The following is a 24,940-nucleotide window of genomic DNA, read 5'->3' on the forward strand; positions in this document are numbered from 1 at the left end:
AAGTAATTTTAACATTAAATTTTAAAAATATAATATTAAATATAAAATTTTTATAAAATTTTTTTAACATTATCTTTTAAAATTTAAAAAATAATTACAAATTTAAAAATTTTTAAAAATAATTTTCAAAATTTTAAAATATTTTTTTCTAAATTTTTACTCTTTTTTTGTATTTTTTAATTATTTTTTGTATTTTTTTGGACTTTTTAAAATTTTATTTTCTCTTAAATGATGTGGCGCACTATAATTGGTTCCACGTAATAAAAATGACACATAGGACGTGCCACATCAGCAAAATGTTAACGGTGTTAGGGCCAATTCACGGTTTGTACTATCATGAAACAACTTTGAAACATTTTGTACCATCATGTAGCGAAAAAAAAACATTTTGAACCATAATGAAATATTTGTAAAACATTTTGGACCACCAGTGCAATTTACTCTAATTTTTTTAATAAAAACATGCATTTGCTTTTTTCTTTTCACTTAAATTTAGGGTAAATTATACTGGTGGTCCAAAAAATTTTAATAATGTATTAGGTTGGTCCAAAGATTTTTTTTTTGCTAATTGATGGTACAAAATATTTCAAAGTTGTAACATAATAGTACAAACCGTTATCTCGTTATTGACATCGTCATCTCGCCATCGATATAGATGGACCTTTAAGTTAATTAAATAAATATTTTGTACTATTATGTTAAATCTGTAAAACATTTTAGATCATTAAGTGACAACTTCAAAAGAGTTTGAACCATCATGTAATGTTCCACCAACTCCTAAAAACATATCAGAGCCACGTTTCGGCCACGTCAGCTTCGCTTGACTGCGTCAATGGTGAGATAACGGTTTGTACTATCATGTTACAACTTTAAAACATTTTGTACCATCAAGTAGCAAAAAAAACTTTTTGGACCAACCTGATACATTATTAAAAATTTTTGGACCACCAGTATAATTTACCATAAATTTTATCTATATCTATATCTATTTATAATTTTATATATCTATACCTAGCTATATATAATATAAAGCGGATGTGGTGGTGAGTGGAGTTTCTTGATTTTTTGAATTTTCTTAAACATAATATATTAAAATAAAATTCTATAAAATATATAAATATATTTTTTGGGACCAATCATTATTTTTTTGATTTTTTAAATTTCTTTTTAAAAAATATTTTTAAATTTTTAAATTTTAAAACAATATAATTGTAGATCTAATTATTATTTTCTTGATTTTTTCAGTAATTTTTGAAAATGAACTTTTGATTTTTAATTTTTTAAAAATATATATAGATATAAATTTGTGGGATCCATTATTATTTTGTTGATTATTTTAAATTTCTTTAAAAAAAGATTCTTTTAAAATTTTTAATATTTTTAAAATAAACAGATATGAGTTTGGATAATTGATCATTATTTTCTTCATTTTTTTTAACTTTCTTTAAAAAATAATCTTTTCATTTTTTTAAACAACATAATTTGTGGATCATTCGTTATTTTCTCGATTTTTCAACAACTTTTAGAAAACAAATTTCAATTTTTTTTAAATATATATAGATATAGATATAAAACGTCTAGATATGAGGTGTTATATTTTTTTTTTGTATGTTTTCATTAGCACGAAGGTCACATAAAGGATTATCAATTATGTATATTAAAATTGAGTAAGACCCTTTCATAAAATATATCATATTTGTATTTCCAAAAGTTTATTGTCTCATTTGTTTTCAAAAAAAATAAATTAAAAGCTCACATTTTTTTATTAATATGTATGATTTGTTATTATAACTATAAAAATGAAAACGTTCTTAAAATATATATATGAATATATATATATATATATTTAGTGATGGTAAATTACAATTTACAAAACTTTCGAGCCATGCATATACTATATAATAAAATTGAGAAAAGCATAAAAATTGAACACCCATGATCCCGTGCATTACACAAGCTCTATGACTAGTTTCATATATGATATGACTATGGATTTTCAAACCCTATTGAGTTTGTTGCATTAAATATTTTTTACATAAGAAACAATACTTTTATTCACGCAAAAAAAGCATGAATTTATATATATTATTAATAAGATTAATTAATAAAACTAAATGCATAAAATTATCTTAAATAAAATTAAGGCATTTGGTTAAAAATTTAATATAAATTTATTCTATGTACCGTGCAGTTTACCTAACATTTTAATTAATGCATTTTGTTTCGAGGGCTCAAATTATATTTTCATTCGTACATTCTTTTGCAATATATTTTTTTGTATTTTCATTTACTAATATTTTTACTTGATTTCTTTTATTCAAGCAAAAGTTTTTCATTAAATTAATGTCGATTGTTCAGTGAAAACACTTATAAATTATTGATAATATATTGTGTAGATTAGATTTTACATAGTTCATGACCCATGAAAGAGATTCTTATTCACAAGAATTTACATAATGTACTCGGAGAATAGATTCAAAATTAATCAAACTAAGATTATTACTTCTTTTATTTATTTATTTATGAAAACTACAAATTACAGAAAAATGTATCGATGTTTTTTTCCCCTTATGACAAAACTTAGATTATAAAAGAATAGAAAAATGATGAATTGCAAATGGTTAGACCCTTATCCTATTGTCGGCTACCTTCAATGTATTATTTCACCAACACTACAAAATAAAGAATGATCTCTGTCCAAGCTTGTCCTGAAACGAACTCCTTGGCTGCATGTCGTAAATATCACGGCAGCGGGACTTGGTTCGATTCTCGAATGATCTCACAGACCGATATAACGTTCTCAATACTCAGCAAGAAGATAATGCACCATTCCAAAAGGTTTGACCTCTTGTTCTGTAGGACTTCTTGAAGGAAATGAATGTTGTGCTGCAATCAGAAGAAGTCCCAACAATCGAATGTTAGATGCATTCCTAAGGAAAATTTGAATAAGAACATACTCATTATTTGTTCACTATCATGTGAAACTTTTTTGTACTTCCACTAGGTTAGATCCGCAACTGACATTTAAAGTTCTAATTGTTATATACATATCCTCCAAGGGGACTTGTGCAGATAGAGCACTATGTGAATGTTTATCTTGTCAATGGGTGACCTAAATGAAATAATGGTTAACTTTGGAGAAAGGGTAGAAATAGTATTACCTCAACGAATTTCAGTTTGAAATTCAAATTGCCGAATCGTTGAGTAACCTCGAACTCCTCTCGCAGGTACTCATATATTTGGGCGTATTTTGCCTCCCTCCAAGCAATTTCTGATCTGAATATAGAAACACCAAAAATTACGACTGTTAGCGAAGACCAAACTAAACTGCCTGACATTCATGGGTATGAGGCATAAATCACTGTACTATGAATCTGATTCATCAAACACAATTCGATGTCACTCATTCAATTGATAGAATTTCTTGCATCTTCACAGGACATCGCAAAGAGCGAGAAAGTGATACAATTTATAGTAAGAAAGCATATCTACCAGAAATATGAAATGTATTAGGAAACAGAAATTGTATGACTAGGTGGGTTGTTTTTACCGTTCAAAAAGGCCAACTTTAAGAATTACATCAGCTAGACTAGAATTAGCCTTCCCGACAAGTTGAAGGAGCTTCCTCCGGTCCATCGTAAAAGTTCCGGTTTTTTCCATTATCCGGTTAATGTCAGCAAACTCTTCGACCATATCGTCAACCTAAGAGAGACGAACACAGTTCTCAAAAGTTAAGGAACCAATCAGCTTTATAAGAAACAAAATGTCAATGTCAAACTTGGATTGCTTTCAGTTATGGTACAAAGGAACGGGAACAAAAAGTAATAAAATCGCTTTTACTTGCACTAATGTAGGTTATCTTACTTTCCCTTTTTGGAAGAAATATTTTACCTGGGAAACAAAGTAATCCAATGCAATACTTTGACCAAGAAGGCTACCGATAAGGCGTATACTATCAGTATCCAAAGCTCTAAGAACTATGTAATCAGGGCCTCCTTGCATGTCCTCAATCAACTGGGACTTCTCCTTAACCGCATAATCTAATGTGAAAACATGTTGAAAGAAAAAGTTAAACTTGCAAATCCATCGCACCTCTACAAGACGTGGACCATCATTACTTTTAAGACGTGGCAATGCATATGTTTCTGAACATATTTCTGTTGAGAGGGCAGACATGAACTAATGACAAAGGCCAAAGCAATAAGTACTGTAGCATTTCAGCTCTATTCAACTTAAGAAAGAGGGGGGGAAAATGAGTATTTGAGATCATCAAGATGAACTGAAGCATATTCATCCTCGGAAGAAAAAATTTTACCATCTTTTTTTGTCTCTCTAAGCAACCCAGTAGCATGCCTTCGAACTGTTCCAAGGTAACTCTCAACTTCATGATCCTCAATATTAAACAGAACAGCAGACCCATATTGGCACACAACCATGTAACGGCAGCTGCTCACTTTTGCCTTGGCTCCAATTTCCTACACAACCAAACTCCCTCATAAAAAGGACTATGACCACATAGACGAAGTTGAAGTAAAATTTTCAATGCTCCAATGAATTTTGACAACACTGTTCTATTTGAAAATGGTTCATAAAGTCGAAACCAAGTACTAGTACAATGCCTGTATTGTTCGCAAAACCAGCTGTAATTCTGATTCAATTACATGAAAACTTCGGAAAACATTTGTTTAAAAACCACATGCCCTTGGAACGAAGTTCTAGCAATTAATCAAACTAAAGGACCGAAAAGACGATTCTTGAGCCATCTTACAGTATTATCTGAAGGGAAATCGCAATATTTGAGGGCAATATAATTCGATGATCGAGAGGTGGCAGGAAGAACATTGCCTAAATTCTCGGCTTGCAAGCTCTTCAAATCAATACTGCGAAAACCATAAATCTCAGACTATGCCAGCTGAAACAAAGAGATCGCCAAACAGATACTAAAGAACATCATCTATAGTCGAACAAATCAGACACAAGCAAACCAACATAGTCATGGAACAAGAAACATTCTTTACGGAGGCGTCTGAAGCTCTGTAAATTACGAATTCGGCATGAATACCAAGGGACCAAAGTAGGAACTAGTAGGTCAAAATGAGCTTATACAAGCAAATTTAAGCCCTTTTAATTCATCCCCGCAGGCAATTCAATTGGGGCAAAGGTGAAGATCCCAACCAAGACCCTGAAGTCTCTAGCCGGACTTCAACCCAAGTAGACACAATACTCGTAGAACAAAACAAAAGCACAAACTTTAAAAACAATCCAACATCAAACGACAATCATAGGGAGCATAAACGGACGAACCCGGTCGAGACGAAGAAGGCTTTGATGGGTATGTTCCCGGTTTCTTGGTCTTCCCCGAGCTGTGAGACGTCCTCGAGCTCAAAGTCATGGAACTCGGGATCCAATTCAGGCACCCGGGATGGGATTGCAGAGAAGGGTCTGAACCATGGAAAGATGGGCTGGCGGGGTAAATGATTGAAGAAGGGGAGAGGGGAGACTGGTGGGCGGCGCCGGAGCTTATGGGAGATGATGTGATTGAGGAGAAGGGAAGCAGCTCTCCATCTCCCCATTCACGGAATCAACCTCTCCCCCCTCTTTGCAATCGAAATCTCTGTTTTTTAAGACTGCCCTGTCTGGAGGCAGCTCCTGCTCTTTGAGTTGAGCACCTCAGATGGTGTGGTCTTTTCTGTTTCGCCTTCCCTCTATCCCTCTCCGCTTTCCGGCTTCCACGCGTTTGTCCCTCGTGCTAGAAATGAAAGCCATAGCCATGGCCATGAAAAATGAATAAAAATAATTTTTTTAAAAAAAAAAAAACATTTTTTTGGGTAAAATAAAAATGAAGACATTGATGAAGGAAAAATGACTCATACTTAGAGCATGTTTGGTGCGGCCAAAGCTTCAAAAACCGGGATCTTTTGGTGGGTTCTGCTCTTGAAATGAACATACTCAAAAAAGAAATGAAGGCATTCCAGCTCGACGGCAGGTCGTGCTTTCAATTGTCAGGTTTGTCCGGCTTATTACTCGATGGGTATTTTTTAGATCACGACATCCGGGTTGTTTAATATATTAAACGGATGAAATCGCGTAAACGAGGTGTTATAGTTGTGGTTATTGTTTTATTGCGGTGTTGAGATCTGCTTGGCATGAAATGAACATAATCAATTCTCGCCTTTGCAGGGAACTTATAACTCAATCGAGCCTTGTCTGTTGCACAATGCCCGATGTCACATTGTCATCGAAACACAAATTGTACTATACCTTCTTCAAACGATTTCTTGAATTTTTTGAACTGTCAGATCAACACTGAATTCATCCCCAATCCTGATCTTTGGTGGAGTGCTTTGAACCCAACCCATAAAAGGATAATGGGCCTTTAGAAAATCCTCAAGGCCCAGTAGTCTTTTGGATGGCGGACGACGTCGTTTGTGCCCAACGCCGCTGTGCCAACCAAAGGCCCCTCCTCCTTCTCTCTCACTTGATTCACAGAGCCGAGAACGAGCAAAGTGAGAGTGGACTCGAGTGAAGTGGGAAGCAAAGCAATTGGGGCAGACCCAGTGCGAGCGAATAAGAAGACGAAGAAGCAGAGCAAGAAATGGCGATTGCTGGGGATCTGAAGGTCTCTGCGACTCTCGGCCCTTACCACACCCATCCTCTTCGGAGGTCTCTGCCCTCGCCCTCCTCGAAGGTCCGTATGCGTATCCAAGTAACCCATTTGCCACACATTGCAAACTGATTTGGAACTGTTAATCTGGTTAGAAAATTCCATTTTGTGATCTGGGTTTTTGCTAGATTCTTTTATAGTACTCAATGCTACCCTTTAGGATGTGGGATGATGCTTTTGAGGTGATGGGGCGCCGGGTAAGGGGGAATCAGTGGAGGGTTTGGCGGAGAATTCGAGGAATCCAACTACTTGGAGAATGGAATTGAGTGCTTGTTTCTACTGGTGGTCGACGAGTACGATGTTCGAGCACAGCGGGATTGTATAAGCTGTTTGTGCTAAGAAATGGGGTTTATGCGGCTTCAGGGTCTTCTTTCTGTCAGTATGAATTTGTCCATTCTTAGTGGGTGCTCTGTACCTGGCAATTGGGAGCTGAACCAATAGGCTTTAGTACGGGGTTACAATGGGAATACTTGCTCTATGGATATGTCTCCCTCCTGTTTTCTGGCTTTCCCTTTCTTGAAGGGTGTTTTTGTGTCAAAGGAGGTGCATGCTTTGAGTTGCATTCTGATGGAATGACATATTGTCTCTCATGGGCAACCATAGCTATTCATGCTTTATGTCCCTTCCGTACACCTCATATCTATCTATCTACGAATAATTTTTCTTGAAGTATGTTTCATGTGAATATATTGTGGGTGTGCTTTGTAACCTATTAAAATGCGCTTTTGATCTTTCTTCTTATCGGAGGGATTTAAAGTGAGCTCAGTTGCATTTCCCCTTCCTTACCCTGCAAGTTACTCTTCTCTTTTCTCAATATCATTAACCTAAATTTTTTCAACAAACCATAGGATTTGATGGTTGAAGAAAGTCATCATATAAATTGACAATCTTAATCCCGGAGGATAGACAAGTGAAACTCACAACAGATTAGATTTGAGAAGAGCGATGATGGATCCGCTGCTCTTTTTTGTTGGTCATATCTGGTACTCACAACTACTATGATTTGATTGTCAAAGTCTCTTTGAGTGGCATGGACCTTGTGTTGATTAAGAAATGTTTTAAAGATTAATAACCTTTTGAGAGTTGAGACATTGAATTCATAGATTCTGACTCTGTCACTTTCCAGGTGAACTTATCAAGTTTCCAGATTGGAGGACCTAAACCTTCTGATTGTGCAGCTAAATGGCCCTCTGTGGCGCTTGAGATTCACCATACGCGGGGCCCACCAAAACTATACTCGGGCCTCACATCAGACTTCAACCTATCCCCTAAATCCGTCACCCAAGAAGCAGAGACCTTCCTTCTGAACGCAATCAACATGAGTTTCCTCGAGCGTCTCAACTTGGCGTGGAAGATAATCTTCCCATCTCGCACCACGAGGAAGAACTCAAACGCAAGGATCGCAAAGCAGCGGCTCAAAATGATCCTCTTCTCCGACAGGTGCGCCGTAAGCGATGAGGCGAAGCAGAAGATTGTGACCAATATAGTCCATGCTCTATCGGATTTTGTGGAGATCGAGTCGCAGGATAAGGTTCAGTTGACTGTTTGCACTGACACAGACCTCGGGACTATCTACTCAGTCACGGTTCCAGTGAGAAGGGTGAAGCCTGCCTATCTAGATTCCGAGGAGATCGGGTCCATAACAAACATAGAGTACCTGGACAATGGGGAGCGCTCAGGATCTGTTGATGTGAGATTCGATTTCTTCGTCCCCGATGATAACACTCCAGCTTTCTAAGTTCGGTAGAGGTATAGTAGAAAAATGTGCCCTGCACGGTTTCAATTTATTTCTGCTGCTCTAAAGTATTTGCGCTTTTCCCCCCCTTTCTAGATCAGTAAGAGGGTTTTTCACTTCTGAGCTTCTGTATATATGCCAATGAATTATTGTGTAAGGCAATTACAGATTTTGTTCTAAGGATGCATACTGTGTCCCTTGACAATGCGGGTTAACATGAGAAGATTATGATCCACAAGATCGTCCGGTGAAATTATTCTTCTAAATCAAATCTATCACAATCATTAGCTGTTATAGTCCCCTTGTCGTCGAATAAGCAACTATGAGCAGGCATGTGCTCGATCAGAAATATTATGACTCAAGTTCTGGGGAGTCAATATTGCCTATCATAGAGTATCATCATCCTGTCAAAACGTAACTTGTACGTACCATATATTATCTAACCCAGACATGATCTTGAAATAAAGTGGCATCATCTGGAAGCCTAGACGGTTAATTAGGATATTATTTCTATCAAACAAATGCAATCCCAAACTTCTGGAAGTGCAGAAAATTGGTGAAGAATGAGTTTCAAGAAATTGGCATTAAGCCCTTCTGTTCTGTCTGTCTATAACATCACTAACAGCAATACCGCATCAAATGGCAAAATGAATAATAATAGTCACCCCACATAAGAGAGCGCTTTCATCTTTGAAGAATTGTAATAAAATATCGACACCTACCCTGGACCGAAGCATCACTACTTAACAAGTCACAGTTCAGGTCTGATACAATGGAATGGGAGCCGAGTAAGATGAATTTGCAGTAAGAAATATTCCAATATGGTATTGCTGATTTCCTTCGATTTTGCTTCCACTCTTTAGCATCAAACATGGCAACACAGCCGTCTTAAAATTCTCCGACTCTGATTCCATCTATAGGAGTCTCGTAGGCATCCTTAGGTCTTGACTTCTTCACGCCCGCCATGAACCAAACTTTATCAGACTTGTAGCCCTCGACTGTCACGCTCGTCACCTTAACCCAGACAAGGACCTTAGTCTTCATTCCCTCTATGCCCATGAGCTTCCCTCTGAGAAGAATCGCTTTCACTCGAGGGGCATAGCGAATTACGGAAGAGTCCTTGAAGCTGACCTCGCTGGCAGAAGGCATGTATACGATGAGCTTGCCCTTCGATTCATCGAACTCGTAGCAAGTGATATTCTGGGGGAAGAGTCCTGGGGGTAAGTTGTAGTCCCGAAGAAGTTCAGACAAGGTCTTCAGCGGCTTCCCTGAGGGGGAAGACATTCGTCGAAACAGATATAAAGTTTGAATAAGCTATTAGTATTCACAGATGCGGAATATTCCGATGTATAAAATTCATAAACCCATTAATGGCAGACCACCATAAAGATAATTCAAGACAGAAGACAAAACATCTCATCTTACCGGCTATATCTCCCATCACGTATTTATCTGTTCATATGTTTTCACTTTACAAATAAGAGGTCATGGACACAAGTTGCTTACCTTTTAGCTTGTTGAAGATCCATTTCGCCTTTTCCTCGACAGTATTTGATAGATACTGGAACAGTAAAACAAGGCAACTAACTTTTAGTACTTCTCAAGCATCATAAGGAACAATGGAACTATTTGATTAGATAAAACGCTTGATTGGAATGCATTAGTGGACACAGAGATGTTCCTTTGGATGGTTCCAAAAGCCTCCAGTTAAGTGCCGATCACTTTCTTTATCAGCGGTTAGTAATTACTTACACGAGAAAAGAGTCAGAAATTGGATGGATTGGCATTAGATATAGAAATTGTATTTCATTCTTTAGGATGGACAGCGGTGCACAAGAGTGCGGGCTATCAATAATGGTTATGGATTCTGTAATCATCGTGCAATCCAAGCAACTTCAAGTTCATAACCTACACCATTTTCGTTTGAGAGAGTCATACCATGCACAGAAAGAAACAATAAGACCTTAGCATGATGTAGAGAGCTGAAACTGTTTACATGGGTTTCATTAACTCACTTATGTCCGTTGCACAATGACATTGCTTGATTGCTCGCACATCTAATGAAGTGAAATTTTTCGAAATTGAGTTTGCGTGGATAGTCACTATCAATCTATCATCTCTTTGGATTCCATTTGTGAAGATACTAAGTTAAACCCCCAGTGTCTCCTGATTTCTTGGTTTTCCTCCTCCCTTTCGATTATCAGACTCTACTCCAAAAACTCTCCCTGATAAAAGATCCATCTTTGAGGACCTTTCAAGACAATGAGAAAGAAAACAGTCCCAGCAAGTGTCCTAACAGAATGCTACTTAGTCCGACATGAACTTCACACAATTGTGCAGAAATCTCATCTGAATGTACAGATCTCAAGTCCTACCAATGATTCCAGAAGACCCATATATTCACAAGACAAAACCCACAGAGCCAGTCCAAACCAAAAGACAGACAAGCCAGGAAGAACATAACAAAACACACCAAGCCGACATATCAAAACAACTCAAGAAGCCGAGAAACAAGGAAATGCAGAGCGGCAATGAAACAATGTGGCACATTTACCAATTACACAAACCGCAGAAATCCATACAGCCCAAGACGAAAATCCCACTAGTTTACTAGGAAAGGGGAAATGCGGACTCACGGTGATGTCTTCGGTGATGTTGGAGATCTCCTCCTTGGCCTTCTTGGAAATCCAGGAGCTCCCAATCCCCACCTTCAAGCTGCTCACTTTCGTCAGAGCCTTCTCCATTGCTGCGTCTCTCTCTCGGAAGCTCGTGACGCGCTCTCTGGGTCACTCACCAAATCTGAAAATATGGGGATGGGGGAGTGAGTAAGTGACTGACAGTGTGCGCAGACAGAAAAATGCAGCTGCTGCTGCTGTCCTCTCTCTCTCTCTCTCTCTCTCCACCCAACCAGAATAGAAATCAATATTAAATGCATATGTAAACTGCCAAATTTCATTTACAAACTAGAATACTACCCGTGATTTATTCAAATTTGTAACCCGTGGAAAAAATTATTAAAATTTATATTAAAATACTTTAAATGAAGATATTATAATTGAAGCATTACATTTTGATAAATTTTTATTATTCGGTAATGTTAATAAAATTTTTAAATTATTTAAAGCTATAAAATTAACGTGTTAAGAACACAAATTAAAATATCACGTTACCAAGTGATTTTTCTAATGTACATCCAATACTTTCAATTAAAAATCAAACATGTTGGTATAACTAAATCAATTATAATATAAATTATTTAGTTTAATTTTTCTAATTATATAGCACAAATAAATAAAATAAATATAGATATCCATAATAAACTATTCCGAAATTAACCTCTTTCTATCAACTTTTAAATTTTAATAATGTTTATAGGTATGTAATTGTCATGAAACCATAGATACCTATACGAAATTATAACGAAAATATTATTGATATTGAAATAGTCTTCCACACGTAAATTAGCTACTAAAATTATTAATTTTATATTTTCTATAACAAAATTAAAAGAAAAATTAACTAAATTATTTCATATATGAATTTCTTCATTATCTCATTATTGATATAAAATCTGCATATACTTAAATTGATATAATATTAATAATAGCAAAAACTTATATATAAAGTCCCTCAAAAATATTTTAGAGCATCAAATTTTATAAATATATATATATATATGGTGAATAAAATATCAAGATTCTTTTATTACAAAATATTTTGTAGATGATAAATTTAAATTGATTAAATTTATATAGAAATTATATTTATATTTTATCACATTTAATGCATGCATAATTAATGTACCAATTCTACTTTACATCATGTAATAATGTACACAATCTCATTTATTATAACCCAAGTAAATTCTAGTTATATATAGATTATCGATTAAATGATAATATTGTATTATTTACATAATTAATGTACCAATTCTACTTTTCATAATTAATGTACCAATTCTACTTTACAAGCACGGTCACCAATTCTACTCCCGTGATCAATGACTGCACGGTTTTGTTTTAAGTATTATTGAGTAACTTTATTGCTTATGATAATTTAATTAAATTGTTTCATTAATATAATCTTGTTAAAATAAATTAATAATTAGCACCAAATGAGAGGGTGATTATAAGATCCTCAAGATTTTCAAAATTTATACTTAAGAATATTTTTATGAATTGCAACATTTTCTCTGAAATAAAAAATGCATATAATATGAAGAGATTAAAAACTTTATTGAATCCTGAGTTTTATGAAAGTACATCATCTTGTGAGGTTGATTTTTACTTTGAATTCTTTGGTTCCCATGTACTTCATTGTAAGTCCATAATATTTTCAATCTTTTTGAAAATAATACCATTAATTTGGAAATTTGAGGTAAAACTTATTTTCCTATTTTTGAAGTGCATCAACTTCCGACCAAGAAAAGTGCATCAACTTAAGTTTGGAAAATTAAAATGATTTTTAAAAATTTTTTAAGTGTATTAATTTGAGCTCATCTAATCCTATTCAAGTTATTTGGAAAATTAAATTATTTTTAAATTTTTAAGAGCATCAAATTAACTAATTTTTAATTTGGAAAATTAAGGTATACTTCTTTTTCTATTTTTGAAGTACATCAACTTTTGACCAAGAAAAGTGCACTAATTTGAGCTCATTTAGTCCTGCTCAAGTTTTTGTATTACTTATAATTTTGAGGATTACTTTTAAGTTCACATTTAATTTTTTTTTTCTTGTCAGATGCCCATATATATTTATAGATGGACATATAGTATAGTTTTTAACTCTTAGGTAATTCTCTAACGTGAAAAAATAAAATAATTTTCTTTTTCTATCGTTGAATGCATCAATTTAAGCTCATCTAATGGTCTTCAAGTGAATTTTAATCTATGTATAGATCTATATTAAGTAATTTTTTAATTCAAAAAATTTAAATTAATTTATTTTCACTTTGTCAAGGGAGTTAATTAAGATTATTTAATGCTACCAAGTGAGTTTTACATAATGTATAGGTATTTGTAAATTAATATATAAGGAAAATGTCTTGTTAGTAAATTGATCAGATAATTGACCATACTATTCGTTATTAAGATACCAAAGATATTATCCATGTGTTACACGGACTCTTTGATGTACTTATAGATTAGATTAGACTACATTAGATAATATACATGTATATATTACATCATATATACTCTATGATCAATAATAATAAGAAAGGAAATTCTGAAATATGAAGTATTAGATTGTTTGCTTGGTAGGCCTGCGAGTTCTTCTGCTTGGAAGGCCTTGCTGCAATCTTGTTGGGCTTAAATATGTTTCGCTTGAGTTTGAAAGCGTTGATTATGGAGATTTTAAAAATTAAACATGAGCATTTATTACTATCATTATTGTAGATTGCAAGTCTTCTTTTACTATATATATAGATATAGATAGCTAGATTGGGTCATTAGTGATCTAGATGAAAAATTAAAAATGCAATTTTTTTCCTAACAAAATCGCAAGAAAGTTGAAAATGCGATCTTCTTTTTTCAAGGTCACCAATGCTCAGGGATGGACTGAGAGAAGGGTAGGGGGCAATCGCTCCTTAAATTTTCGATGATCTAAGAAAATTTTTATATTGTCATTCAATTATTTTTATAAGATTAGTTGCATTGGCTTCGCTAAGTCCAAAAGTTTATGTTCTTACTGTCCCTCCAAAGACCTCCCCCATCTAAATCGTGCATCCATCCCTGATAATGCTCTCCGTTTTTCATTCAAAACTAATCCTATTTTGGCAAAATGCGACCTTCCTTTTCTTTTCTTTTTTTTTCTTTTTTTCAAGGTCACCAATGCTCTCCGCTTTCCACGATATTCTGATCACAAAGTGCTTCTAATTGGTTTTTAACCGTGTAGTTGAGATGAAATCTGCCCATTCGTTTTAAAAAAGGAAAAATCTTCAACTTGCCAACTGCATTACTTTTTTTGTAATGAAAAACTCAAGATGACTCGTATTTGCATTCAATTCTAATTGATTGAAACTTATCATTATCGATATGGAAAAGTTTTCGATAAGCGGAAAAGGAATGAAAAAGACAATTTCTCGACGAGAAAGAATGAAAAAGAAGAATCCTTCTTTGACAAAAATGCTTGAAAGTGAAGCTTTTATTCTATCATGGGCCGATGATGAAAAAGGGGATACCATAGTCACATGTAGGTGGGTACCATAATTGTGTCACTTCCTATCCCACCTCACAGTTTGAGGTTACCCATGTTTTATTTGAAATCAAATCAATTGAAACCTGGCCACTTTGTCACAGTCCGTAGCCATTGGAAACCAGAAAAGAAATCGTCGAGCAACAATATGAGCACTTTTTGACTTATCAATCCAACCTTCTCAGCAAGTACTGGACTTGAATTTCCTTCGTTAGGGGCATGATCCAATCACTGTAAAGATTCGCAACTAAGCTCGGCTCTATTTTGTACACAGGATCGGCTGGGTCCTCTGCGTCATCATCGATGTTTAGCTCCTGAGCAAATTTTTTGGCCTTGGTCTCGACTCTTTTCTTAATGGCTTCTTCAACCTCCGGATACGTGAGCAGCTCCATCAGCCTGGCCCAGTCCTACAAGAACCAGTTTCAGAACATGGTTTAAATACAACAAATTTTTAATCAATATGTGTCACATATCAAAGACGAAAATAAAAGGAAAGATACGGACATACTTTAACTTTAATTGCAGCCTCATAGACAGATGGAGAATCGCGAAACTTTGCTTCAGCGACAAATTTACCATAGTGTATTCTCTTTGAAAGTGCCTGCAAGAAAGTTATCGGCACAGTACAAGCTTCAAGATTGCGAATGAAATCAATGCTTCAAGCATACTATAGTGTGTAATAACAGGGAAAGAAAGAAAATTATGACAAAAATGCCTCAATACATCCGCAAGTCTCAGCGGAGGCCCCTATAGAGTAACAACTATGTGTCAATCAAGAAATGAAGATTCCAAAGAACCGAAGAAAATTTGAGTACCATTTGCATAACTTAGCAAGAATTTGAAGTCGGCAAACAAGATACTTCAGCATGAAATCATGTAAAATTTTCAGAAGGGATTCAGAGAGATTCATGGAGAGGGATAGGATCACAGAATACCTGCAGACAAATTGTGTCGCAAATAGCAGCTGAACCATAGTTACCATCATCACCTGATTTGACCAATCTAGGGAGGAGGTTACTGAAGTACACATTCCAGACCTTGTTATTTATGTTGATCAAATGTGCACTGGCATGCAAAACCTATCCGAGTATCATATGAAATGGCCAGATCAGAATGGGGTGTCAGACATGATCAATAGGAGAAATTCTGGCCTATACGAGCCTCAGCAATCTCAAGATCGAATTCAAACTTCTTTAGAATTCACGGTCCGTGGAAGAAAAGAATCTATAATCTCCTACCCAATCCCCGGAGTTGAATTTAACCCGGAATTAATCAATACAACAGAAAAAACCTTCTCCTCGTACAGTCAACAGGTCAGCTCCAGCCCAAATTCTAAGAGAGGTCTCCTAGGTATTTAGCTATATTATTCCTTGTAAAGCAAGAAAACGGTAAAACAAATTTGCAAATTGTTCTACTTATAACATGACTACTGATAAGCCAAAGGGGTAATTAATGAACAAAGTAAAAGTACAATGGTAATCACAAAGCAATCCTAAGTAGACTAATATTGAGCCAGTTACTCTATGGGAGTTGAAAACCCATTGGATTTTACCCGAGGGAATTGAAGGGATGGAAGCCTCGGCTCGGGCAGATGCTCTTGGAAGAAAGGATGCTCATCGGGGCTTTTGTACCTCCCCACCTAATTAACATAACGAGAAGAACCAATCTAAGTACTCTGAATAAGTTCTACAGTTCTACTTGTTTGCTATAATAAACAATCAAGGTTACCTGTGCATGAAGCTTTTCTGTTTCTCTGACCATGAACTCGACCAATGACCCATGAAACCCTTCCATGGCAAAAGCATCGTGGTCATATGTATCTGCATTGTAACAGTATCTTGCCCTCCCGAGTAAGCAGAATATTATGCTGTCCTCTTGTCTGATTAATGACTTTCGCAGGCTTTCTAGAGTCAGGGTATCACTCTGATCCATCCTGCTCTTCCTCGAGTATCTGTAATACAAAGACTAGAATCAATTCATCTTTCTAAAATGTATCTAGTCACACCTTGACAGCATCTAAGAAGTTCCACGAGATGCATACATAACACTGATTTTTGCAGTAATAAAGTTATATTCGAGACAATAAATTAAAGACCACCGATGCCTATCCAAATTGATCAGAGTCACCTCCCTGACCTAATATATCTGACAAGTCACAAGCTATAAGCAAATCAATCATCTTTGTGTTGATACTTTGACTAGGATTCATTCTGCCATCTAGTGTCCACGATTGTAGAAAATTACTCGCATTGAAATTGGTATTTTAGAATTTATTTAAAGGTAATCATTTTTATAATTCCTTATTCTTATTTTTAACATGTTAAATATTACTTTTGAATATTCTTGTACATATATATGTTTAGTTTTTATGATAAATTATATATATGCTTAATTAATTTTCGTAATAATATCAAAATTTTTATGTCAATTTCTATAAGCTAGGCTCAATATTTATGATGTCACATTAAGTTAATTGTTTATATACATTTATCACTTATATATAATTAAGAAATTACCATAACTTTTTTCTCTTAATTGCATTTAGTAAGATATTTAGGTGCATCTAATTACATTTATTAAATATTTTTAATTATTATTCTTTATTTTTAATTTTTTCTCATATTCTTTAAATTTTCTTTTAATTAGTGAGTAGGAGATTTAGATACATTAATTGCATTTACTAAAAATATTAATTATTATATAATTTTTTTAATTTTCTTTTTTCATATTTTTTAGTTTTATTTAAAGCATTTATTATGCATTCAATCTTATTTATTATACACCCAAGTAAATTTTAGTTATATATAGATTATATGATTAAATGATAAAAATGTATTCTTTACATAATTAATGTACCAATTCTACTTTACATGCACGGGTACCAATTCTACTAGTGCGATCAATGATGGCATAGTTTTGTTTCAAGTATTATTGAGTGACTTTATTGCTTATGATAATTGACTTAAATCGTTTCATTAATATAATCTTGTTAAAATAAATTAATAATTATCACCAAATGAGAGGGTAATTATAAGATCCTCAAGATTTTCAAAATTTATACTTAAGAGTATTTTTATGAATCGCAACGTTTTTTCTGAAATTAAAAATGCGTGTAATATGAAGAGATTAAAAACTTTGTTGAATCCTGAGTTTTATGAAAATATATTATCTTGTGAGGTTGATTTTTACTTTTAATTCTTCAGTTCCCACGTACTTCATTGTAATTCCATAATATTTTCAATCTTTTTGAAAATAATATCATTAATTTGGAAATTTTAGGTAAAACTTCTTTTCCTATTTTTGAAGTGCATCAACTTCCGACCAAGAAAAGTGCATCAACTTCAGTTTGGGAAATTAAAATGATTTTTAAATTTTTTAAAATGTATTAATTTGAGCTCATCTAATCCTATTGAAGTTATTTGGAAAATTAAAATAATTTTTAATTTTTTAAGAGCATCAATTTAACTAATTTTTTATTTTGAAAATTGAGGTTAACTTCTTTTTCAAATTTTGAAGTGCATCAACTTCTGACCAAAAAAAGTGCACTAGCTTAATTTTGGAAAATTAAAATAACTTTTAAAATTTTTTAAGTGCATTAATTTGAGCTCATTTAATCCTACTCAAGTTTTTGTATAACTTTTAATTTCGAGAATTACTTTTAAGTTTACATTTTCTTTTTCCTTGTCAGATGCCTATGTATATTTTTTATAGATGGACATATGGTATAGTTTTTATCTCCTAAGTAATTTTCTAATTTGAAAAAATAAAATAATTTTCTTTTTCTATTTTTCAATGCATGAATTTAAGCACAACTAATGGTCTTCAAGTGAATTTTAATTTATGTATAGATCTATATTAAGTAATTGTTTTAATTCCAAAAATTTAAATTAATTTATTTTCACTTTGTCAAGGGAGATAATTAAGATTATTTCTATTTAATGCTACCAAGTGAGTTTTACATAAGGAAAATGTCTTGTTAGTAAATTGATCAGATAATTGACCATATTATTCGTTATTAAGATACCAAAGATATTATCCATGTGTTGCACGGACTGTTTGATGTACTTATAGATTAGATTAGATAATATATATGTATATATTATATCATATATACTCTATGTTCAATAATAATATGAAAGGGAAGTCTTAAATATGACGTATTAGATTGTTTGCTTGGTGGGCTTGCGAGTTCTTTTGCTTGGTAGGCCTCGCTGCAATCTTGTTGGCTTAAATATATTCCGCTCGAATTTGAAAGTATTGATTATGGACATTTTAAAAATTAAACATGAGCATTTATTACTATCATTGTTATAGATTGCAAGTCTTCTTTAACCATATATACAGATATATAGATATAGATAGATAGATTGGGTCATTAGTGCTCTTGATGAAAAATTAAAAATGCAATTTTTTTCAAGACAAAATCGCAAGAAAGTTGAAAATGCGATCTTCATTTTCATTTTTTTTCAAGGTCACCAATGCTCAGGGATGGACTGAGAGGAGGGTAGGGGCAGTCGCTCCTTAAATTTTCAATAATCTACAAAAATTTGTATATCGTCATTCAATTTTTCTTATAAGATTACTTGCATTCTCTTCGCTAAATCGAAAAGTTTATGTTCTTGTTATCCTCCAAAGACCTCCCCCATCTAAATCGTGCATCATCCCTGATAATGCTCTCCCTTTTTCATTCGAAACTAATCCTATTTTGCCCTCGCTAGTAAGCTGAATATTATGGTGTCCTCTTGTCTGATTAATGACTTTCGCAGGCTTTCTAGAGTCAGGTTATCACTCTGATCCACCCTGCTCTTCCTCGAGGATCTGTACTACGAAGACTAGAATGAATTCATCTTTCTAAAAGGTATCTAATCACACCTTGACAGCATCTAAGAATAACCACGAGATGCATACATAAGACTGATTTTTGCGGTGATAAAGTTATATTCAAGACAATAAATTAAAGATCACCGATGCCTATCCAAATTGATCACAGTCACCTCCCTGACCTAATATATCTGACAAGTCACAAGCTATAAGCAAATCAACCATCTTTGTGTTGATACTTTGACTAGGGATTCATTCTGCCATCTAGCGTCCACGGTTGCAGAATATTACTCACATTGAAATCAGTATTTTAGATTGGAACTGACTCAAAAAGGGGAAGTCTTATCTCCGCGAAGGGTCGTCGTTAAGGAAGGCAAACCCCATCAAATTAATCAATCAACAATCTAAACGCATTCAACGAGATAACCAGCAATACTGAAATGTCATTCTCATACATACCTGAGGAGGGAATTTGAAGAAGAAGCTTGAATTGGACGACACCCTTTTGTTCCAAAACCGGACCTGAGAGTTGTTTTTGAAGCGAAAGGCGAAACGGGTCTTGAAGATTTGAAGGCCGAGAGGGAAGTAGTCGATGAGGACAGAGCTCCCTCCATCACCTTTGCCTCCATTTTTTCTGTGTGCGTGAAAGCAAAGACAGGAGAGAGTGTCAGCTCAGGAGCTAGAAGGAGATGCAAGAAATGTCTCTGGACTTTCGACGAAAACGACAAGCTAACAATTATTCAATTTATGGATTCATTTTTTTTTCAAATTGTTTTTTGAATTTTGCATCGTTAATCACTTTCCAATTTTGAGAATATGTATCAGCTTCTTTCATTTGTTAAAAAACACCTGTAAAAAGAATCTAAAGCGGTATTATTGATTCTATTTTAAATACGGCTCTCTTTTGCAAGTTGTAAGCGTCTTATAAGGAATTTTTTTGAGGTCTAATAAGGAAGTTTTCGATTATCCTTTCGATTACCACCATTGGTTCAAGCGATTCGGTACTTGTTCCGCTTAAGTAAAGTCTCGAGTTCAAATCCTTGTAAATGTAGAAAATCCATACTGTGAGAGTTTTATCCCTTAGTGAGCCGACTAGACTTGATTGGATTAGTCGGGGCACAATTGGATTTCCGGATATCAGATTCACACCGAAAAAATAAGTTTTCGATTATCCTACAGTAAGCAGATAACTTATTATCAATCACGAGTTTTGCAAACTGATCATAATTCTTGCTTATCGTACCAAATTGCAGAAAATCAATCTCTATCCCTTCGGAGCTTTGCTTCTCTTTTGTTTGGGGATGTTGTAAGAACCGTCGTATCCCATTATAGTACTACTTGATATTTTCTATTAATGAATTGGGTTTGGACCCGCTAATTCACCCAAAAAAAATGCAGCAAATAAATCAAAATCCTAAATTGTTTCCAAAATTTCATTAAAAAATCGCATTTGAACTTGATTTTTAAAAATATAAAGAACCAAAAGTTGGATTTTCATTATCTACCGAAAAAGTTGGATTTCCATTTACTTCTATCGATTAACCTTCATCCTCCATGAACTTCTTGGCCCTTAAATACGCTTCCTTCAAGGTCCCGCCAAACCTAATCAAATCCAACGTCACATTTTGCTCCTTCAAATAGATGGCCATGACTTCACCCCATTGTTCTCCTCTGGATGCGGTCGGGTCCTTAATCAACCTGCTTTCTCTTCCGTATTTTTCCGTCAAGCTACTCTCCTCCGCTTCTATCGTGTACTCCAAGTAATTCAACCCTAGAACTTTTGCAGCTCTGCCGTAGCAGATATCCGCAGCCCAGTCTGCACCTAGCGGCACCACCTATACGTATGTAATCGATATAGTAATTAGATATGCGTATTCGATAAAACTTTGTTGATAAAAACATAAAAAAAAAATTTCCTTTCTTGGATATATTTGAATCCTACCCAAAAGTTTAGACCTATTTTTGCAAATTATCCAAAATAGGAAAATCCAAAGGTGCAATCCTTGTGGGGTGCGGCGGCTCTCACCTGCACAAACACCGCTCCAGGACGCAGGAAGAACATGTGGGTGAGCGCCGCCCCATGCACGCCGATCAAAGCGTGGCTCGAGTTGATCAGCACGTACGCCTCCTTCAATGGCGTCGTACCCCTCGGCTTGAACATAACCACCTCAAACCCCGCCGCCTCCGCAGCCTTCCTGACCTTCTCCTGGTTCAGCAACACCCTTCCCACCCCACGGCCTCTGACGACAAAGACCAGTCGTGGCCGCCTTTCACCCGTAGTCATCGTGGCAGCATTACGGATATCTCCTCCAGTGTAAGCCCTGTCGAGGAGTTCACGAAAATGGGAGAGATTACTGGAGGTCGAGATCAGTTCCGGGTTTATGGTCATGAACCCATGTGAGATGAGGCCCACGGAGGCGGAGGGGAAGCAGTGGCGGCTGGCGCCGGCGGTTCTGTTGATGATCAAGATGGGGTATTTGCTAAGACTCAGAAACAGATCGGCATACTTGTGGGCCCACCGATCGGTTGCATCGTCCACGACGGGGATGAAATCCCGGCTGCCCGAGTAGATCGTATGGACGGTGATGAACAGGGGGATCAAAATGTCATTGAATTCATGGAACACGTTACCAACGTAGCCACCGGCACTGAACACGACGGCTGGGACAGGGTGGACGACGTCGCACGGCGCCGGTGACTTGGCGGCAGTGAGGGTGAATTCTCTGATCCGGGACATGAGAGCGTCTTCCCATTTCCGGGGGTGAGGTCGGATCTTCTCTGGCGGAGGATATGGGGCGGCGGCCGAGGAGTGGTGGAAGAGGAAGAAGGTGGCGTTTGTGGGGTCCAGTACGGTCGGGGCGTCGATGGAGCAGATGTCGTAGGATTGGTGGGACCGGTCGCAGGTAATGGATGACGTGGCATTGGGCCGTGGCTTTAACTGAATAAGTGGGCCCCGCCTGAAGATCGGTCTCTGGGTCCCGCTTTTGGTACCTGTTGTCAGAACCAAGAGCATGATTGATGATTGATTGATAATTTGGCCCTCGACTTTATCTGGATTTTTAAAGTGGTCCATGTGTTTTTTTCATATCCAATTAAGTCCATCAACTTTACTAATATTTCTCATGGGGTCCTACACATGGAATTGAACATTCCATTCACGTTTTACCGTGCATTATGTTTCAGACGCAGGCTCAAAATAGCTTTTGACGTCCAAATTTTTTCTTCCTAGGAAGAACCTAATCTAAAATTTTTTCTCTTTTTGTTCTTGATGAATTCCCGAAATGTTATTAACCAATTAATCAGTACTAATCCGTACTCGGTTATCTAGTTGCTCCTAACTAGAGGATGCTGCTTCCAATGGGTTTCATTTCAAACCTCTACCCTGAAAATAAATTCCATCGATTGGAAGTTTGTCAACTGGAATATATTTTGTATTTTTTTTTTCGTAACAAGATTTTTGGATATTTTGTTTAATATCGCTTATGAGTTAAAGCATTCCAGATTTAATTATACTCGAACCAGGATAAGATGGGTGAAAATTTCACACATGATTAGTCTGTTTAATTAATACTTTTGTTTGGTACATATAAATATTTTTTATGGCATATATATTATTAATTAATTAATTAATTACCCAAATTGAAGTCACTCCCTAATTGTATTTAATGCAGAGACGGTTCTCAATTTGGAATTCAAGTGATGAGTCAACTCCAAGACATAAATACCTGAGCTGTATATACCATTTTGAATCATTTTTCATTTGGCATCTGACTACTCAGCTGTTGCTCGGAATCATTCGTCATCGCCTGTAAGTTTTTCCCATTTCTGTGTATAGGCAATTTTTTTCTACCATAATACACTTTCCATCAATTACCTAAAGGGGCATGCTCAAAAATCACCATTCGAGTATTGAAATTTTGAAGTAGTAGGTCCTAATAAAAGACAATCTAAGCGACCTCCATCGGTTGGTTCTGTTCTCGCGTACATATCTATGTAGGAATTTCGAAGAATAACCGATTTTTACTAGGATCTTTGCAATTGGCAGGAGATCGAGGTCGAGATTATGGTGGCTGACTGCAACGTTGTTATCGCTTACTTATATTGTAACCTTTTTTTTTAATAGTTTGTCTTGAAAGATCCTTCTAATTAATATATTCTCGATCTCGTATTATTCGCTGAGCATTCTCTATCATTGTTTAGATAATGATGATAAGATCCTAGTTATTATCGAGAAAAAAAAAATCTACATAGGCTTATATAACATTCCGATAAAATTTCTTTATATCGACAGCTACTGGTAACACATTTTCATAACACTGGCAGATCCTAGGTACGAACTTTTATAAGACTGGCCAAGAAACATTATGTTCAGACAAGTCATACATAATATATAAAGGCTGGTGCCGGATCAGACCTTACAACACAGATTGCTAATTCATGTTATCGAGCCAATGGCACCTGAGTGAGAAACTGATCAAAGCCCGTTGGATCTCAAACTCTCATCAACGTTTTCAGCAGTGAAAGTGTAACGCTCGACTTTTTTCTATTCATGTTCTTCAATTATAATGAAAGCAGCGGTAAGGCATCAATTAGCTAGACATTAACATACCATGAGGGTCACGCTGAATCAGTACGAGCTTCCACAAGGTCGCGGAGATGTTGACCTGAAACACAAGCAGTGCCACAACCAATACCACGTACAGCCACAGCAACGCCGTCGAGTTCTTCTTCATCGTCGTGTGTGTTGAGAGAGAGTTTGAATGCACAAGTAGAAGATCTCGATCACTCTGGCTCGGCAATTTATTCTTCGTACGTACGTCCTACACTCAGGTTTCTCAAAGGAAAGTGTGTGGAGAGAGAGAGACGGGGCTTATACGTTAAGGCATGTTTGTTTGTTGGCTCGGACTCGGAGGAAGCGGCAGGTCAGTCCGGTACGGTCTGCGGTTTAAAATGAGGGAAAGAGATAGGCACAGATGGCGATTCCTAATGACTGAACATATGATGGCCTTAAACTCTCAATTTTATATAGAAAAGAAGTATAGTGCACTGTCATGCGTTTTTATTTAGTAAATTACACGTTATTTTTTAATTAGGTTTTTATATATTTATATATTTATTTTGTTACAAATGAGGCAAAATGCTTAGTACAATGAAAGAAAAATTCTAAATAATTAATAAATGGGCGCGGGTAATTTCATTAGGTATCGAATTTGCGACCTCTAGATCAATAGACGGGTGTGTGTGCCACTGCGCTACACCATCTTTTGATTTTCTATATATTTATATTTTATTCATATAAACCTTATTCGTATATAACCGAAAAAGAAACCCCTCGAACCTATATGTATGCACTATTATCTTCCCAAAAATAAGTATGAATGACTCATCTGGAGGACCTTTAATTCTGGGAAGAAATTAGTGCATGAAAATATTAAATACGTATGCACTATTTGATGGCGATGCATGCCATCTATATACTTTGATTCTGGGCGCGTTTCCGTGATGAACCTCTACTATGACAATTC

At 35.4% G+C, this 24,940-nt stretch overlaps 5 protein-coding genes across 5 annotated transcripts; 1 reads left to right on the plus strand and 4 right to left on the minus strand.

Moving 5' to 3' along the window:
- Nucleotides 1-2,474: 2,474 nt before the first annotated feature.
- Nucleotides 2,475-5,749, minus strand: LOC116199879. Its single transcript, XM_031530452.1, has 7 exons — nucleotides 5,305-5,749; nucleotides 4,769-4,880; nucleotides 4,316-4,475; nucleotides 3,892-4,040; nucleotides 3,551-3,702; nucleotides 3,162-3,276; nucleotides 2,475-2,886 (listed from the first exon to the last, which is right to left on the minus strand). Exons 1-7 carry the CDS (start codon nucleotides 5,571-5,573, stop codon nucleotides 2,743-2,745), a joined length of 1,101 nt encoding a protein of 366 aa, XP_031386312.1. The 5' UTR covers nucleotides 5,574-5,749; the 3' UTR covers nucleotides 2,475-2,742.
- A 723-nt stretch (nucleotides 5,750-6,472) lies between these two features.
- On the plus strand, nucleotides 6,473-8,652 carry LOC116199918 (cell division topological specificity factor homolog, chloroplastic). The gene is made up of 2 exons (XM_031530505.1): nucleotides 6,473-6,688; nucleotides 7,791-8,652. Exons 1-2 carry the CDS (start codon nucleotides 6,596-6,598, stop codon nucleotides 8,400-8,402), a joined length of 705 nt encoding a protein of 234 aa, XP_031386365.1. The 5' UTR covers nucleotides 6,473-6,595; the 3' UTR covers nucleotides 8,403-8,652.
- A 287-nt stretch (nucleotides 8,653-8,939) lies between these two features.
- Nucleotides 8,940-11,307, minus strand: LOC116199938 (uncharacterized protein At5g01610). The gene is made up of 3 exons (XM_031530529.1): nucleotides 11,036-11,307; nucleotides 9,906-9,960; nucleotides 8,940-9,667 (listed from the first exon to the last, which is right to left on the minus strand). Exons 1-3 carry the CDS (start codon nucleotides 11,141-11,143, stop codon nucleotides 9,288-9,290), a joined length of 543 nt encoding a protein of 180 aa, XP_031386389.1. The 5' UTR covers nucleotides 11,144-11,307; the 3' UTR covers nucleotides 8,940-9,287.
- Nucleotides 11,308-14,525: 3,218 nt separating this feature from the next.
- Nucleotides 14,526-20,136, minus strand: LOC116199897 (chorismate mutase 3, chloroplastic). Its single transcript, XM_031530480.1, has 6 exons — nucleotides 19,875-20,136; nucleotides 16,323-16,545; nucleotides 16,147-16,233; nucleotides 15,530-15,673; nucleotides 15,103-15,195; nucleotides 14,526-15,001 (listed from the first exon to the last, which is right to left on the minus strand). Exons 1-6 carry the CDS (start codon nucleotides 20,042-20,044, stop codon nucleotides 14,762-14,764), a joined length of 957 nt encoding a protein of 318 aa, XP_031386340.1. The 5' UTR covers nucleotides 20,045-20,136; the 3' UTR covers nucleotides 14,526-14,761.
- Nucleotides 20,137-20,729: 593 nt separating this feature from the next.
- LOC116199857 (alpha-1,3-arabinosyltransferase XAT3-like) lies at nucleotides 20,730-24,332 on the minus strand. Its single transcript, XM_031530416.1, has 3 exons — nucleotides 24,025-24,332; nucleotides 21,442-22,406; nucleotides 20,730-21,250 (listed from the first exon to the last, which is right to left on the minus strand). Exons 1-3 carry the CDS (start codon nucleotides 24,146-24,148, stop codon nucleotides 20,954-20,956), a joined length of 1,386 nt encoding a protein of 461 aa, XP_031386276.1. The 5' UTR covers nucleotides 24,149-24,332; the 3' UTR covers nucleotides 20,730-20,953.
- Between the last annotated feature and the right edge of the window lie 608 nt (nucleotides 24,333-24,940).

This window comes from Punica granatum, chromosome 3 (assembly GCF_007655135.1).
Source record: "Punica granatum isolate Tunisia-2019 chromosome 3, ASM765513v2, whole genome shotgun sequence".
NCBI lineage: Eukaryota > Viridiplantae > Streptophyta > Magnoliopsida > Myrtales > Lythraceae > Punica > Punica granatum.

Bases quoted from the DNA above. Each gene is read 5' to 3' on its own strand.
- LOC116199879 (XM_031530452.1), bottom strand. From the start codon at position 5,573: ATGGGGAGATGGAGAGCTGCTTCCCTTCTCCTCAATCACATCATCTCC. The intron at 3,703-3,891 runs GTAAAATATTTC...CGTCTCTCTTAG, and splicing joins TGGATTACTTTGTTTCCCAG to GTTGACGATATGGTCGAAGA. The intron at 3,277-3,550 runs GTAAAAACAACC...TTCTATATTCAG, and splicing joins AAAGTTGGCCTTTTTGAACG to ATCAGAAATTGCTTGGAGGG.
- LOC116199918 (XM_031530505.1), top strand. From the start codon at position 6,596: ATGGCGATTGCTGGGGATCTGAAGGTCTCTGCGACTCTCGGCCCTTAC. The intron at 6,689-7,790 runs GTCCGTATGCGT...GTCACTTTCCAG, and splicing joins TGCCCTCGCCCTCCTCGAAG to GTGAACTTATCAAGTTTCCA.
- LOC116199938 (XM_031530529.1), bottom strand. From the start codon at position 11,143: ATGGAGAAGGCTCTGACGAAAGTGAGCAGCTTGAAGGTGGGGATTGGG. The intron at 9,961-11,035 runs GTGAGTCCGCAT...TTACTGTTCCAG, and splicing joins ACATCACCGAAGACATCACC to TATCTATCAAATACTGTCGA. The intron at 9,668-9,905 runs GTAAGCAACTTG...CTTCCCCCTCAG, and splicing joins GATCTTCAACAAGCTAAAAG to GGAAGCCGCTGAAGACCTTG.
- LOC116199897 (XM_031530480.1), bottom strand. From the start codon at position 20,044: ATGGAGGCAAAGGTGATGGAGGGAGCTCTGTCCTCATCGACTACTTCC. The intron at 16,234-16,322 runs GTAACCTTGATT...TATGTTAATTAG, and splicing joins CAGAAAAGCTTCATGCACAG to GTGGGGAGGTACAAAAGCCC. The intron at 15,002-15,102 runs GTATGTCCGTAT...TGGTTCTTGTAG, and splicing joins AGGCTGCAATTAAAGTTAAA to GACTGGGCCAGGCTGATGGA.
- LOC116199857 (XM_031530416.1), bottom strand. From the start codon at position 24,148: ATGAAGAAGAACTCGACGGCGTTGCTGTGGCTGTACGTGGTATTGGTT. The intron at 22,407-24,024 runs GTATGTTAATGT...TTCTGACAACAG, and splicing joins GATTCAGCGTGACCCTCATG to GTACCAAAAGCGGGACCCAG. The intron at 21,251-21,441 runs GTGAGAGCCGCC...ACATACGTATAG, and splicing joins CTGGAGCGGTGTTTGTGCAG to GTGGTGCCGCTAGGTGCAGA.